We start from the raw sequence: 15,775 nt of genomic DNA, 5'->3' as shown, positions 1-15,775 counted from the left end.
ACTCTAATTTCCCTCTTCCCCCACTTAACCTTTTCTTACCCCCCCTCCCCAAAGAATAAAAGACCCTTTAGTTAAAAGACTGATTGTGAAATTTGGTTTTTAGGGGGAAAATCTTCAACTTGCCATCTGTAAGAAGATCATTACCCAGACAGTTGAAAGAAACAAGAAGTAGTGTAGGAGAGAGGCTCAAGAAGATTCAGTCTCTTCCTTGGCTTGCTTCCTGGTGCAACTTCTATAAAATTCCCCACCACTATAATTCACCAAGTTTCATTATCTACTACAATTTGGCACCCCAAGAAAAGTCTGACCTACTCACGGTTACCAGATATACACCAATAGGAAAAATGATGATGCAGATATTGTTTGGAGTTATTGTATTAGCTGTCAAAGCTTGCTACTGGATTTATAACATCTTATATAGTGCTTTTACTGGAGTGGTGACGGAAACCATAGGATTGATAGCCAACTCCACAACATTTATAATAATGCCATTTACAGATAATAAAGTAGTATGGCAAATAATGACACAAATTTACATATTTTCCATGGCAACAATCCAAACAGTTACATCAGAAACATCCTCAAATTTTTGACACTTTGACACCCAAAAAGGCAGCCCAGATTTTTAGTAGTAGATAACAACTTTCAACAACTGGTTAGGAAGGTGTATGATGGATATTTAGATAAGCAAGGAAAAGGACAGGCTCAAGATGGGAATGAGAAAATGACAAAAGTGCTGGCAGATACAGAGGATAAGGACAAAGACAAGAAATCAAAAGACCAAAATAAGAAAGGGGCAAAGGGAAAAGATAGAGATAATATAGAAACCAAAAAGATTCTGCTTCTGAGGGATATTGCAAAAAAATCTGACTCAGCTGGCATTATTCATTCAAAAGTTCACAAATTATTTTCCACCCAGGAATTGGATTCAATAAAATGCAGATTTCCAAAGTTTCTAATCAATCCTTACAGAGTACTCAAGGAGCTAAAAAGGGCTTTTAAAATTTTTGAGCCAGAGTTTGAGGATTTGGATTTTATTTTATCCGAATTATTCAGCCCTCATGAGCATAAATAGTTCATTGACAAGACCAAAACAAACAATTCACTGACAAGTTGGCCCACAGAGGAGGAAAGAGAAGATTTTGACTTTGCTAACCCTACCAGTTTGGCATACCTGAGAAAATGAAGGGAAGATCGCCTGCAAACAATCAAATCTTTTTGTTCCAAGCCCAATGCTTGGAGCAAATTTGATAAGTTAAGCCAGGAAAAAGACATGCATCCTTGCAGCTTATATTGACAGACTACACAAGATGGTTGAATCTATTGTGGGTTTGAATCAAGACTCATTAGAATCAGTGGCCCATTTTAGGAGACAATTCCTGAGAGTTTGTAACTCTCATCTAAAGAACTTCCTCAGAAATTATTTCCCAGAATATGATAACATCATGATTAATGAACTGAGAGATGCAGCTACTTATTTGTTTGATAGCTATAAGGAATAAGACCAAGAAAAGAGAGAATTGAAACAAAGACTAGGACAGAGGGCTCTCTTATACAAAAAGAAATTGAACAAATGAAAAACTTACAAATTATTAAAACATATTCTAGACCCTCATAACAGTAACAGAGAGGTCAAAAAGAGAACAGGAAATGTTTTATTTTTTATGCCACAAAGTGGGTTACTTGGTTAAAGATTGTTATCTTAAAAGGAAATATGAGCAAAAAAATAAAGCAACAAAACACAGAGAACATATTATGGATCCAAATCAAATCTTTGTTGTGAGCATTGCAATTTGATACAATCAGAAACCCTGGACCTTGGCAGTATGAAACTGGCTATAAAAGCAGGGTCAAAACCTAATTACTCAGAGGTTTTGACCAAGAAAAGACAGCCATTATGAAGCCAAGATTTTAAAATACTTGAAAATAAAAAAGGGCATGGGGAGAGGAATGGCAGAGTGTGACACTTAATAAGGGACTTGCAGGATTGAAACATAAAAATGCAAAAGGAGAAGAAATTACATGGGTGAAAAGCAGAGACAAGTAAAGGGTGACGATTAGGGGGGAAACCTACTAGAAGGATTAGCCTTCTTAACCTTCAAATAGCTTATCATCAGAAAATTAAGCAAGAGATAAGGATTTTGTTTTGGATTTTGCCTTTTCATCACAGCAACTTGTGAAATCAATTACTAACAGCATAGAGTAGAGGTGAAGGGAATACCCACAGGGATGAAATCATAATCTTTTGAAACTGCTTTATTGTTTATGGAAATCCAGTTAGGCAGCAATTTAATGTCCCCTTCCTGCCCCCCCCCCCAAATAACAGGGATAGTAAATAATAGTTCTCTCAGTAATAGGAATAGACAAACATTTCCAGAATCTGTTATATAAATTGTTGAAATCCCACTTTGAATGCATAAACTGTTCTTATCAGATTTAAGACTATGCTTATTAACAAGGTAGCCTGCTGTGAATTGTGACATATGTGTAGGAAGATAAATATAATGTAAAGAAGAGAAACACACACATATACACAAAAACAACAATCTGTACTTCCTCTTCAGTATTGGAGAGCTAGAGAGAAAATGAAATATAAAAGGAGAATTTTGTTTTGACAAATATATTACATCAGAATGGATATAAGCCACTATATCTTAACTTTTAAAAAAATATTCGCAGTAAAAGAATTGAATGCAGAATACAGTAGCATTTATTTAAGTATATATTTTTAAATCATTAATTTATTTTTAAAGTTCTTTTCTTTTTAAATTTCAAGTTCTGAATTTTCTCCCTCTTTCCCACAACTTTACTTCATCAACTAAAAAGGCAAGCAATATGATGCCAATTATGCATGTGATATCATGGAAAACCTATTTCCATAAAGGCCATTGGAAAACAAAGCAAAAAAATAAAGTGAGAAAATTGCACTTCATTCTGCACTGAGTTCATCTTTCTTCTCTTTCTGAAGGTGGATTGCATTTTTTCATCATGAATCATTTGGAATTGTCTGGGTCATTATATAGATCAGAGTTGCCAAATCTTTCATAGTTGACCATCACTATAACATTATTACTGTGAACAATGATCTCCTATTTCATCTCCTTTTATTTTGTATCAGTTCATGTAGTTCTTTTATTTTTCTCAGGCCAATTCCTTTGTCATTTCTATTGAACAACAGTACTCCATCAAAATTATATGCCACAACTCGTTTAGCCATTTCCCAATTAATGAGTATCCCCTCAATTTCCATCTGTGGAGTCCTCAGATGTTCCAGGAAAGAGAGAGTAAGGCTCCTGTAAAATCACTCTGTCCACCAGAATCTATGGAGATCTTCTCAGTTCTTTTGATCTTATTCTAAGGCATGCAGCTTACAAGATGAGGTTGTTCAGAGAGAGTCCAGATCCACACCCTTCAAGCTTGACCTTCTGCTCCAGACAGACAGTTGGAAACCTATCCCTTCAACAGCTTATAACTCTGACCCAGCCAGCTCTTGGAGAATTCTGAGGCTTGAGGGCTGTCAATAAATTCTTTGCAGCTTATTTGCACTTTGTAACTTCCCTTGCTACAATTAATGGTATATAGAGATTGACTGTTTCTATGATTTGTTCTATGACAACTCATTTATTGAAGTTTAGATATTTCGTTTCCAATTAGCTTTTAATCTATATAGTGATATCCCTTTATTAAATGGTCTGAGAAATCATTTTAATATTTTGTTTTTCTACATTTTATTGTGAGTTTTTTGTTTTAATATATAATCACTTTTAATGAAGGTGCCATGTACAGCTGAGAAAAAGATATAATACTTTCTATTCTCATTAAGTTTTCTTCAGAGATCTATTATATTTATTTTTTTCTAAGATCATCTCCTTAACTTCTATATTTTGTCATTTTCTGGTTAAATTTATCTAGCTCTGAGAGGAGAAAAGTTGAGATCTTCCAATACCAGAAGACTTTTAATATTTATTTCCTCTTAATAATTCATTTGTTTTCCTTTAAGAATTTATCCCTTTGGTGCATATTTTTAAATCTATGGTTCCTTTTAACAAGATATAGTTTCCCTGCTTACATTTTAAAATTATATCTATTTTTTGCTTTTACTTTTTTCCTATGAAGATTTACACTCATTTTTGCTGAATATATTATTCTTGGTTGTAATTCCAACTTATTTTGCTTCCCAAAATGTCAAACTCTAAGCTCTCCACTCCTTTATTGTGGCACCTGCTAAATCTTGTGTAATCCTGACTGTGACTCCATGATATTTGAATGGTTTTTTTCTTGTTGCTTGAAGTGTTTTTCTCTTTGACCCGAGAGCCTGGGATTTTGGTTATATAGTTCCTAGAAGTTTTCATTGGGAATTCTTACAAGGATTATCTGATAGATTATTTTCATTTTTATTTACCTTCTGGTTTTAGGACACTGGGGCAATTTTCCTTGAAAATTTATTTAAATATGATGTCTGTGATCTTTCACATATTTTAATAAATCCTAAATTCTCTTGCCTCCATCTATTTTTCAGATCAATTGTTTTTTCAATGATATATTTATTTTCTTCTTCTTTTGATTTTGTTTTATTATTTTTGATGTCTCATTGGGTCATTAGCTTCAATTTACCAGATTTAATTTTTAAGAAATTATTGTTTTCAGTGAGCTTATGTTCCTCTTTATCCATTTGGCCAATTATGCTTTTTTAAAGCTGTTTTTTAAGCCAAATTTTCTTGCATACTTCTCATTTATTTTCTTTATTTTTCTCTTCTCACTTGATTCTCTCCTTTAAAATGGAATTCTATTCAGGAATTTTTTATTGATTTTAGGTCTAGTTAGCATCTTTCTTTCAGGCTTTGGTCACAGTTGTTTTCACATTCTTATCTTCTTCTGAGTTTGTATGCTGGTCTATATCCTATTTGTAGCCTGCCACTGTAGTTAACCTTTTAACCTTTGAAGATCAAGCTTTTGATATGTTTTGTTTTGCTATTTGCTCATTTTTCCTGCCTTTTTCATGACTTAATTTTATGTTAAAGTTGGCCTCTGCTCACCTGGCAATAGGGAAACACTATCCCAAGCTTAAAAATTTTCATGCTGTTATTTTCAGAGCTAGGTTTGGAGAACTATAAGTTTTCCATTCTTCCAAGACAGTGTGATGCAGGGGAGAGGTGTGGTCTCTGCTTTCCTGGCCTGTACTCTGGTCTTTACCTAGGAATGGCCCCTGATCTCCTGAACCAGTAAGCACTAGCACTTTTCCCATAAATCTGCCTGGTACTAGGTACCATGTTCCCTGCTACTGCATGTGCTATTAGTCCTTTTGGGTCTGAAACTATGACCGGAGCCCTTACTACCTTGTGACTGACTAAAAATATTCCTCTCCATCTGGTAACTGGAACTTAGAACTGCTAATGGGCAATAGAGTTGTCAATCAGCACCAGAGCTACCTATTTCCAGAAAAGGTCCACTATAATCACTTTCTAACTATTTACTAGACCCCCTCACTATCTCTGGTATGAGAACTCCTGAATATACTATAGTTCCTGTGGTCATTGTGGCTTCAGCCACCTATGTGCACTCCAGATAGGCATTTGCCATGGTGGTGTCACATATCTCTCATTCAAACTCCTAGGTTGTCTTAGGAAAAATTCTTACCCTGACGTTTTGTTGGTTTTGCCGCACTCCAAAATATTATTTGAAGCATTTAAAAATATTTTTTAAACCTTTACCTTCTGTCTTGGAATCAATATGGTGTACTGTTACCAAGGCAGAAGAGTGGTAAGGGCTAGGCAATGGGGGTCAAGTACCATGCCAAGGGTCACACAGCTAGAAAGTGGCTGAGGTCAGATTTGAACCTAGGACCTCCCATCTTTAGGCCTGGCTCTCAATCCACTGAGCAACCCAGCTGCCCCCTATTTTTTTTTTTTTTGGAGAGGAATGTTGCTGACTTTAATCTACTATCTTTTGACTAACAATTTTATTGGTTTTGTTTTCTTCCATAAGATATGAAGGTGTCATTGGAATTTTATAAAACGTATTTGACAGATTTGCTATGAGAAGACAGTTATATACCTTATTCTTTATTTTTAAAAAATCTTCCATTCATTTCTTTAGGTATTCCTCTTTGAGATATCAAAGGACTACAAACTCCATTTCTCTCCACTCTCTCTCTGTCTCTGTTTCTACTGTAATATAGTCATTAAAACATAAAAGTATGCTTTTCAGGATATTCAAAATATAATAAGTATCTTTTAAAAAATTTCTCTTTCCTGCTCATTTACTTGGCTATGGAAGCAACTGAGTAGCTTGTTTTTATTAAGGTCCCTTTAACTCATAGCTTCCTTGATTGTAAATTAAGTAACCTGTTTGATATATGTTTTGATCTCTACTTTGTTTCTATTTTGCTTTACATTATTATTCTCTTTGTATAAAAAACTATCCTCAAGATATAGGTATCGTTCATATTTCTTGAGATGTGATGAGGATTGAAATATATCTATGGAATACTATGCCTAATTCAACAGAAAAAGGTTAGGTTTTAATTCATTAGAAAAAAAGATTTTCACATTATAAGCACTTAATAAATGTTTCGTTTGTTCATTAGTTAAAAAAACAATTGTGAGAAAGAACTCAACTTCTAAGAACAAAACTCCTTGTTTTGTTATAGGTTTTGTTTCATTTTTCTATCGGGAAAATATAGAACAAAAACAGTTAGCAGAGAATTGAAATCTATGTAAGTAAAGAAATCTAAGTTACAGTAAGTACTAAAAAAGTACCCAACTTTTCTCAATGAATTAAAATACCAGGCCTGAAAGAACTAGTTTTCATGGGAACTGAAGGAATTTGCAACTATTATTAGGGAACATCTTTTTAAGTTATCCTTAAAATAGTGATAGTTAATGGACGAGATTTCATAGGACTAGAGACAAGCTAATGTTACCCTTTCAAAATGGGCAAGAAAATTAATTTTTAATAAGCATTGTTAAAAGGAGTCATTTGTGACCACTTAAAAGGGAAATCAGTATCTGCAAGAAGTCAATATTTGTTCATTAAAGAATGAACAAATTCTTATGAACAACTATCATTTTCCTTTTTGGCAAGGATACTAGATTAATGAATGATGGGAATGCCACAGCTATAGTATAACTTGATTTCAGCAAAGCATTTAAATATTTCACATCTTTATAGACAAGCCATAAAAATATAGCCTCAATGATAGCATAATTCATTACAATTACAGCTAGTGAAAAATCAGATCTAAAGAGCAGTGATTAATAAAGCAATGCTATTGCAGAAGGAAGGATTTCTGATGGGGTGTCACAGGTCTCCATCTTTGGTCCTGTTCTATTCAATGATTTAGATGAAGCTCATGCTTAGTAAATCTGAAGATTCTAGGATCATAATCCAAAATTAGATCAAGTAAAATACCAGGCAAATCCAATAAGAGGGAATTTAATAGTGATAAGGGAAAAGGCCTGTATTTGGATTTTTAAGAAAAGCAACTGTATGTGTACAGATTTTGTCATATCATATCATATTTCACAAAAAATGATCTAAAAAGTGTAGTGATCTATCTGTCAAAACCATAGGAGTTTGCAATGTGACAAGACTGCCTAAAATTTAGTATAATCTTAAACTGAATTAAAAGAATCATCACATCCAGAACAAGGAATTTTATTACTTTTCTCTCTCATTGTTATATCACATCTGAAGTATTTTGCTCAGTTTGAGGTACCACATCTGGGAAAGACATTGAAAAGCTGTAATGTGTGTAGGGAAGAGTAATCAAGACATAAAGTAGGAAATGGGAAATGAATTTTGATGTACTCTATTTACCTGTTTCAAAGCATAGCTAGATTATTCTGTTTCATTCCTGGCACACAACTTTATGGAAATTATTGGTGAATTAGATAGTAAAGGGCCTTGAGTATATACCAAATGAGTATTGAATTTAAAAAGTTAGGTATATTTATTTTAGAGAAAACTTAAGGGAACACTCATAGCTGTCTTCAAGAATTTGAAGGCTACAATATGAAAGAGTAAGATTTGTTTGCTTGGTTTAATAGGGCAGAATTGGAACAATGGATAGAAGTTGGAAAGGCACAGTTTTAGGCTTCGCATAAAGAAAAAACTTCCAACAAACAGAACCATACAGAAGTGGAATGGGATGCCTTGATAGATATTCATTATAATTTTCCACAAGTCTTTGGGTAAAAACTGACTTATTCTTATCAAGGTCTAATATCATAAAATGCTTTCAAATTCTCTTCCATTTCTGAGATTTTGTGTCTCAAATTATCCCATACATCATACAGTGAATGCTATATATCAATCAGCTAAAGGAATTGGCAAGAGAAGATAATAACTGATGATAGAAGTATACTTAAATGAGGGTTGGGGTTTGTTTTGGGTAGTCACAGAGGACAAAACTAGAACCAGTGAGCAAGACAATAAGAAAAAAGTGAATCAAATAGAAAGGAGAGGCAGATTTCAAGTAAATGAAAAGAGAAAAACAAATAGAACTGTAAAAAATATGAAATAGGTTGCTTTTAGAGGTATCCATTCATCAATGAGGGGAAGCTACATTGATACTAATTAAGGGCATTTTAGAGGGGGGATATTTTTTCAGGTATGAGTTGCAATAGATTACCTGAAAAGGCACTTTTAACTGAGAGGCTCTATAATTCTATAAAAACCTGTATATTCTAGTACTTATACTTAATATGAAGAGATAAGAAGGTCATTTATGGGAGATACTGTCAAAACCCTGATCTGCAAAATATAGACTAATTTTTATAATTTAATTTATATAATACTTAGGGGTACTATCATTTCCACATGAGACTCCTCAGACAGACTACTCTAGGTTCAAGATACTATTCCTGCAGGACTATAAACACTTAAAAATGATGGGTCAAAAGTATCCATTAATTTATAGAGTTGGTTCAAAATGAAAGCGCTTATGGAGCAGCATGGGTTTTTTTAAATAAAATCTGTGAAGAAGTTTGGCAGAAATTAGCTTTAGATTAATAGTTTACATCATTTACCATAATAGGTTCAAAATAGATGTGACTTGAATATTAAAGAGTATTCCATTAAAAGAAAACTTGAAAAGAACTATATCTTTCACATATATAGTTAAGACATATGTATTTTAATAAGATATATAATTCCTAATATGCCCTTCTCATGCCCAGAGAACTATCCTTTATAACAAAAACAAGAAAATTATGTAAAAACAGTTCAACAAACTTAACTAACATATCAACTAAATTTTATATTATATGCAATATTCTACACCCATAGTACCATCCCATGCAAAGAAAGGAAAGAAGTCCATTTTCATATCTCTTATTTGGATCAAAGCTAGACTTTTATAATTTTAAAAATTGAATATTTCTATTGTAAACTTAATAGTCATCAATAAGCATAAATATTTCAATATGCGAAGAATCAGAGACTGGTTTGTAAAAATTATTAGCATGGATTTCAGAAGTAAAAATAAGGTGAAACATGGACATGATATGCATTTATATATGTAAATGCATATATATGTCTCTACATGTGGCTATAATAATATAAATGTAAGTAACACAAAATTAAAATAAATGCTTTATAATTATGATCATTGAGCTCATATCTGAATAAGAGATGGGTAAATGAAACCTCTATCTTCTTTGCAGAAGTAAGACATCATGAATGAGGAATAATACATAAATTGTTAACATACCCTAACATCATTAGTTTTCTACGCAGCTTTGCCTTCCTTCTCTTCCAGTCTTTGTAATAAGAGAAGCCTTGTTGGGTATGGAAGGGTTAGGGACACATTTAAAAATGATGGTGTAAAAAGCAAAATATATCCAAAAATAGTGTAAAGAAAAATAGCAGTAGAACTTTTCTACCTTAACTGGGGCTACATGCTTCCACAAATACACACATCCCTACATATATACACACATACACACCATCAGTAAAAAAACTGGATATATCTTGAAAATATATATGGAGAGGGACACATGTAGGAACTAGGATTAGTCAGAACACTTGCAGAGAAAGGCAATCCAGAACTCCCAAACTACAGAACTGTCATTGTTTTCTGACCTTGACTGTGCTGCTCCTGTTGACCTTGCTTCTACTAGTGGTCTCTGCTGAGATTTGCTTCTGTCTGCTGCTCTCAAGGTGACTGCTCAGCTGGGTTCCACTGGAACTGAGCTTCCTTCTGTTTCTATTCTGCTTGAGCTATAATCTTAGCTGAGGAACTGTCTCTTTCCCTAAGAGGAAAAAGCTTTACATTATGTTCCAGACTACATTTCTACTATTTCAGAGAGACAAACCTTTTATTTATCTAGTATCAAATATGTAAATATTGGGAAAATCTCTACTCTGCTTTCCTCTTTCTTTAGAAAAGATCTGTCAGGTGCTAGTGTTAGCTGAGTGCAACTTTTAAGGACAATTTTTCTTTTTGAGGAACTCTTTTGGAACACAGAACAGTCAACCAGCTATGTAATGATTAGTAGCATTTATTCTACCTTTGAACCAACTGTGTTTGGTATTTCCCACTCAATCTTTCATATCAAATATCTGTCTGTCATATATGTGGTCAGTAACAAACTACCCAGGTTTTTGTTCACCTTATACTTCTAGTCTCTAACAGTCAAGTAGTTTGTCCTAGAATCCCTAGTTCTTATTGTGTTTTCATGCCTATATAATCTGACCCCCTAAATATAATTCATATGTTTATTAAATGGAAGTCATAGTCAAAATAATCCTGGATTGTTCCTACTGTTTCTGCACTGGTAAATTAAGCATAACATACTATATACACAGAATTGTTGTGAGGATCAAAGGAAATAATAGGTGGAGTTCTGTATATTTCAAAGTAATATATGAATCCCATGTTTTATTATGTAGTTTCCCCTGTATTTTCCAAATACTCTGAAACATAAAACTTTATAATTCCTTATAATCAAGACCTACAACTTCCATTCTTAAGTATATGTGATATTTTTTATTATGCACTTAATAACACCACAAATTCAAATAAATACCCTAAATAGACAATTTTCTTTTCTTTTTAAATCCTTACCTTCTGTCTTGAAGAGCAAGGCAATGAGGGTTAAGTGACTTGTCCAGAGTCACACAACTAGAAAGTGTCTGAGGTCAAATTTGAACCCATGACCTCTTGTCTCTGGGTCTGGCTCTCAATCCACTGAGCCACCTAGCTTCCCCCTAAACAGATAATTTTCAAAGAAAACCTTAACATTTTAATTCTTTATAATTAAAAAAATGACATTTTTTAAAGTCTAAGATTCTTTGGGTCTAGTTATGTGATCTCAAAGGAACTGATCTCAACTTCTATCATTGAAAGAAAATTTTTATCACAGCAAATAACTTGACATATAATTTCAAAGGAACTATAGAAAGAAAAATGTTCAGGCTAAAGTCATATTTATGTTATTGAGCTAGTTATTGCTTTTAACTTTTTTTGGGGTACTCTTTCTATTGCCTGCCATAAGACATATTAAGAACAAAGATATTGATGCTGGTGAATGATGGCAAAATTCAATTTCTTTCTTTCCCATTTTAGTTCTGTAAACTAAATACATTTAGACCCCTGAAACTATACAGAAGATAGATCTCTATTTCTTCTGCTCATAGAGAACCAATGGGGAGAGGCAAGGGCATATAAAAAATCATCTCAATGAATTTACTCATGAATCCCATATTCTAGACAAGGTTTTTCTTATACAGATTTATGATATTCCATTCTTTCTTTCCAAAGGTTAATAATTGGGGTATATGTGTTTACAAGTCATAGTTTTTCTGTGATAGAAAACATTTAACTATCAAGAAAGCAAGAAATAAACCAAAGAATATATTTCTTTTAAAATTGAGAGTGAGAGTGAGTGGTAAGTGTGTGTATTTAGAATAAAATAAAATGGAAAAAATAAGTTAGAAAAATGTTTATATAAAGCAATAATATTTTATTAGCTTATATTTATATAAATTCTCTAGACTGTATGATTTAAATATAATTTAAAGTTAAAATTTGTTTCTTGGCATATGAATACAAAGTCTGTTTTGTAAGGAAAATATTGAAAAATATACCACAGAAATTGCTCAGTAGGTCCATATTTTAATCTCACTTGAATTTTCCTAACAAGAATAGATTAATCTTAGATATATAACTGAATTTCATAGAGTTCATCTTTCATGTAATCAGTTCTCTTTCTCTTTTTTAACCATCTAGCATTTTGACATGTTTTTCAACATTATATGAAACTAAAATTACAGAATGGGTCAAAACATTTAATTACTTAGATATATTATCATTGCTAATCCACTATTTATTTCTGAAAATGGTCTGTAATCTCTCTAACATAAAAATTACTTATATTGGTCAGCCTGAAAAGAAAATCACAAATCACAAAAATAAGCTTCTATTCTTTTCCATTCTCAAAGAATCTCACATATACAGTTTCACTCTCTATATATGATTAATTGTTCTTATTTTCAAATTCATTAATTGTATATGTTACCTATAGAGGCCATTCTTTTTTTCAGACCTTTAGATTTGTAGCACAATATTCTGACTAGATTAAAGACATACATCATAGTCTACATTCCATGTATTTCATCCCTTTGTAGTCTTAGCTTTCTCTTGGTAGCTATAGTGAGTGCTACAGAGAAAGGGCCTACAATCAGATAGTATTACATGAACTTAAAATGTTTATTATGTCTTTGTCTGTCCTTTCACCTTCCTTTACTACACTCTCTTGTCTGTCTGACTCTCACAGGAGACATGGATTACAACTGGTTGGACCATACGTCTTGGCATAGCAGTGAGGCATCCCCAATGTCTTTGGTGAGACATGTGGAGCCTTACCATTTGTTTCCTTTATCATTTCACTTTTCCTTTGTTTTATTTACACCTTTGCATGTTTTCTTTTTTTTGTTTCCTTTTTTTTTATCCCACACCTTTTAGGGGACAGTCAAAAGGGAAAAAGAAAAAATAGTGAGCAGGCAGTTTTGTCGGACTCTAACACCAGGTCTGAGAGACAAAAGAAAATGGTGTCCTTTGGTGGCCACTCTTTGGAAGAGGACTTGGAATGGTCTGAGCCTCAGATTAAGGACTCTGGGGTAGATACGTGTAGTAGCACGACTCTAAACGAGGAGCATAGCCATAGCGATAAGGTACTGACTGAGATTGTGGAGCCTGCCTTTTAACTTGCTCATTTTGGTCTTCGTTTGCTCTCTGTCACTCATTAAAACAGTACATACTATAAAAGATAGGGTGTTTCCGGAGACAATGTAGTATTTCTTAAGGTGCAGAAAAGAAAAACAAAACCAAAAACTCCTGCTTGCTTGGATTAAAAAAAAAAACAAAAAACATTTGGCAGCACAAGAAACAAAACAAAACAAAACAAAACAAAACAAAACAGGAACAAAAGAATGGTCTTATGGTCCGATTGAATGAAAGGAATTGGTATGGTTACTATAACCTAAAAAATAAATAAAAATGAGGAATTTTTGATTGGCTTATTTGATTATGCATACATGTTCCTTGGGATGAATTTAAATTATTAATAGTTTGAATCCCAGGTAAAAGGGAGAAATTTGCACAAAAAAAAGTTGTTTTTCTTTTTTCCCTTTCACTGTCATTTTGTTCTTTTTTTTAAATTGCCACAGCATTTTTTTTTCTTTTTGTGTAGCTTTATGTAGTGTTAGAACCATTGCTACCTGCTTTGGTATTTGTTACTTTTGCTTTTAGTTTAGTAGGAATTGGGGTCTATCATATTTACATGTAGATGTAATTGTCTGGGACTTGTTTTTTGCCTGCTAATTCTGCATGAAGATGAGCATGAATCTTTTTGAAAATTATGAATTATGAAACTAATATGATTGCACAAAATATCTGATTTGCTATTCATGATGTAATCAATAATAGTATAGGGACAATATTCAGAAAGCTTTCTTGAGCTATTGAAAAGGGAAATAAATTAATTACTAATGGTTTGAAAGTCAATTAATATTTTCAGGGCATTCTTGGGGATCATAGAGTGAATTTGAATGGGCAATTTACCAAATGGATTAAGAGATCTGAAAGAATTAGTGTACCTTCAGAAAGCCAGTTCAGAACTCCCACCTTTCTTTTAAATTTGATTCTATTATCTCCTGTATCAATGAAAATAAAAAAGTAATTGGTACATGGTATTGTTTTTATATGATCATATTATTTGAACCTAGAAAGACTTTTTTGGTTCTTTGCATTGGTTTGACTTATAGTATCCTCTTAACAGTGATTTACCCTTTTAAATTTGAATGACAAGACCCTTTATATTTAAAAAAATTTGTTCTAACAGATGAAATTTGAATATTTATAGCAATTTTGATTTTTTGGATCACCATCATGCTTGCTTTGTGAATTTTAGCCTTTTTAATAATATGTAATTGAATTATGTTGTATATATACATATATATACATGCATATAATATATAAAATATTTATATTTAATATTTTAAATGTAACCTCCATTTTACATATAATCCATACTTAGATTCAGGAAACTGTGATGTTTTATTCCAATGCCATCTGTAAGTAAATTGAAGGCTATGGGAATTTTTTATTATTATTATCAAAACTAAACAGGTATTTGTGCATTCATAAAGTTTTTATGGCATTATGAATTTTAATAAAAAATGAAGAGCACTTTGTTTTTAAAGATTTTTAACATTTTAATACATTATTTTAGCACCCTGTAACTTGGCAGCCATCCAAAGATGGAGACCGTTTGATTGGTTGTATTTTATTAAACAAGCGCCTAAAAGATGGAAGTGTCCCCAGAGATTCAGGAGCAATGCTTGGATTGAAGGTTAGTAATGAAAAAAAAAACACAGTACTTTAATGAGATACCTCTTTTCCATGAGATACCCTTTTTCTTTCAGTTTATTAATGTAAACAGAAATGTTAGTTCATATTGTTTTATTTTCTCTATTTTAGCTATTTCATATTTACCTTCATTGTTTCAAATATCTTTCTATAACAGATAATATTTTAAAAGTTTATCTGTAATTATTCTTAAAAATGATACTGCTATTCCTATAAGCAAACCTACTATTTACTTGAATTAAACCAGACCTTTTTAACAGGTTGTTAGTGATTGAGAAAATTTAAAATATGTAATGCTTTTAGAAAATTACAAATTGTAATCATGGCTGCAATCTAGACGCCGCACGTTTCCTCTCCCCAGCACCGAACGAAATAGACTACATCAAAGGAGCATAAAATCACCTTTGGAGGAACAGAAGGACTCCCCAGTACCCCACAGAGGCAAAGGTACGTGGGGCTTGAACATTTCCACACTAAAATAAGAAGGAAAAGCTTGCACAGAAAAGTGAACTGAGCCGCCCTTCCCCCACCCCACCTCCCCCACTAAACCAGAGTGAGCTACCTGAGCGCTCACCAGGACAGCGAGTGAGTGGGGAGCGTCTCTGTCTGGGGGGGCACTCCAGGGTCCTTGGGATCTGGGGACTGCCAGGAAAAAACGTCTCAGGGCGCTTTCACTGGAGAAGCCAGCGGACTTCGGGCGGGCTGCGCTGAACAAGGCGCACGGATTATCTGGGCGGAGCTGAATACCTGGGCTCGGAGGCTGGGAAGAACTAGTCTGAAGCAACCTAAATTCACAGAAAAACCACTCTTATAACCCAGACCCCAGACCAAAAAGGAAAGGGAAATAAAACCACCAAAGGGATGGCTCACATGGCCCAAAATCAAGCCTCCAGGAAGAAAGGG

The 15,775-nt window shown here is 33.3% G+C and overlaps 1 protein-coding gene across 37 annotated transcripts in view; it reads left to right on the top strand.

Annotated features, from left to right (window-relative positions):
• The window catches only part of RIMS2 (regulating synaptic membrane exocytosis 2), an 821,462-nt gene that overhangs the window by 432,894 nt on the left and 372,793 nt on the right, over positions 1-15,775 (top strand). For 22 of the 37 annotated variants that reach the window (XM_056823211.1, XM_056823212.1, XM_056823210.1 and 19 more), the window contains 2 exons: positions 12,780-12,847; positions 14,736-14,855. In XM_056823211.1, the coding sequence (XP_056679189.1) occupies positions 12,780-12,847; positions 14,736-14,855 (188 nt within the window). Of the gene's footprint in view, positions 1-12,779; positions 12,848-12,967; positions 13,177-14,735; positions 14,856-15,775 lie in introns of all 37 variants that reach the window. The other 15 variants (XM_056823206.1, XM_056823209.1, XM_007488199.2 and 12 more) reach the window with 1 other exon arrangement.

Source organism: Monodelphis domestica, chromosome 3 (assembly GCF_027887165.1).
Source record: "Monodelphis domestica isolate mMonDom1 chromosome 3, mMonDom1.pri, whole genome shotgun sequence".
NCBI classification, from domain to species: Eukaryota; Metazoa; Chordata; class Mammalia; order Didelphimorphia; family Didelphidae; genus Monodelphis; species Monodelphis domestica.
Note: the sequence above shows the minus strand (reverse complement) of the source record. Positions and strands in the feature narration are given on the sequence as shown.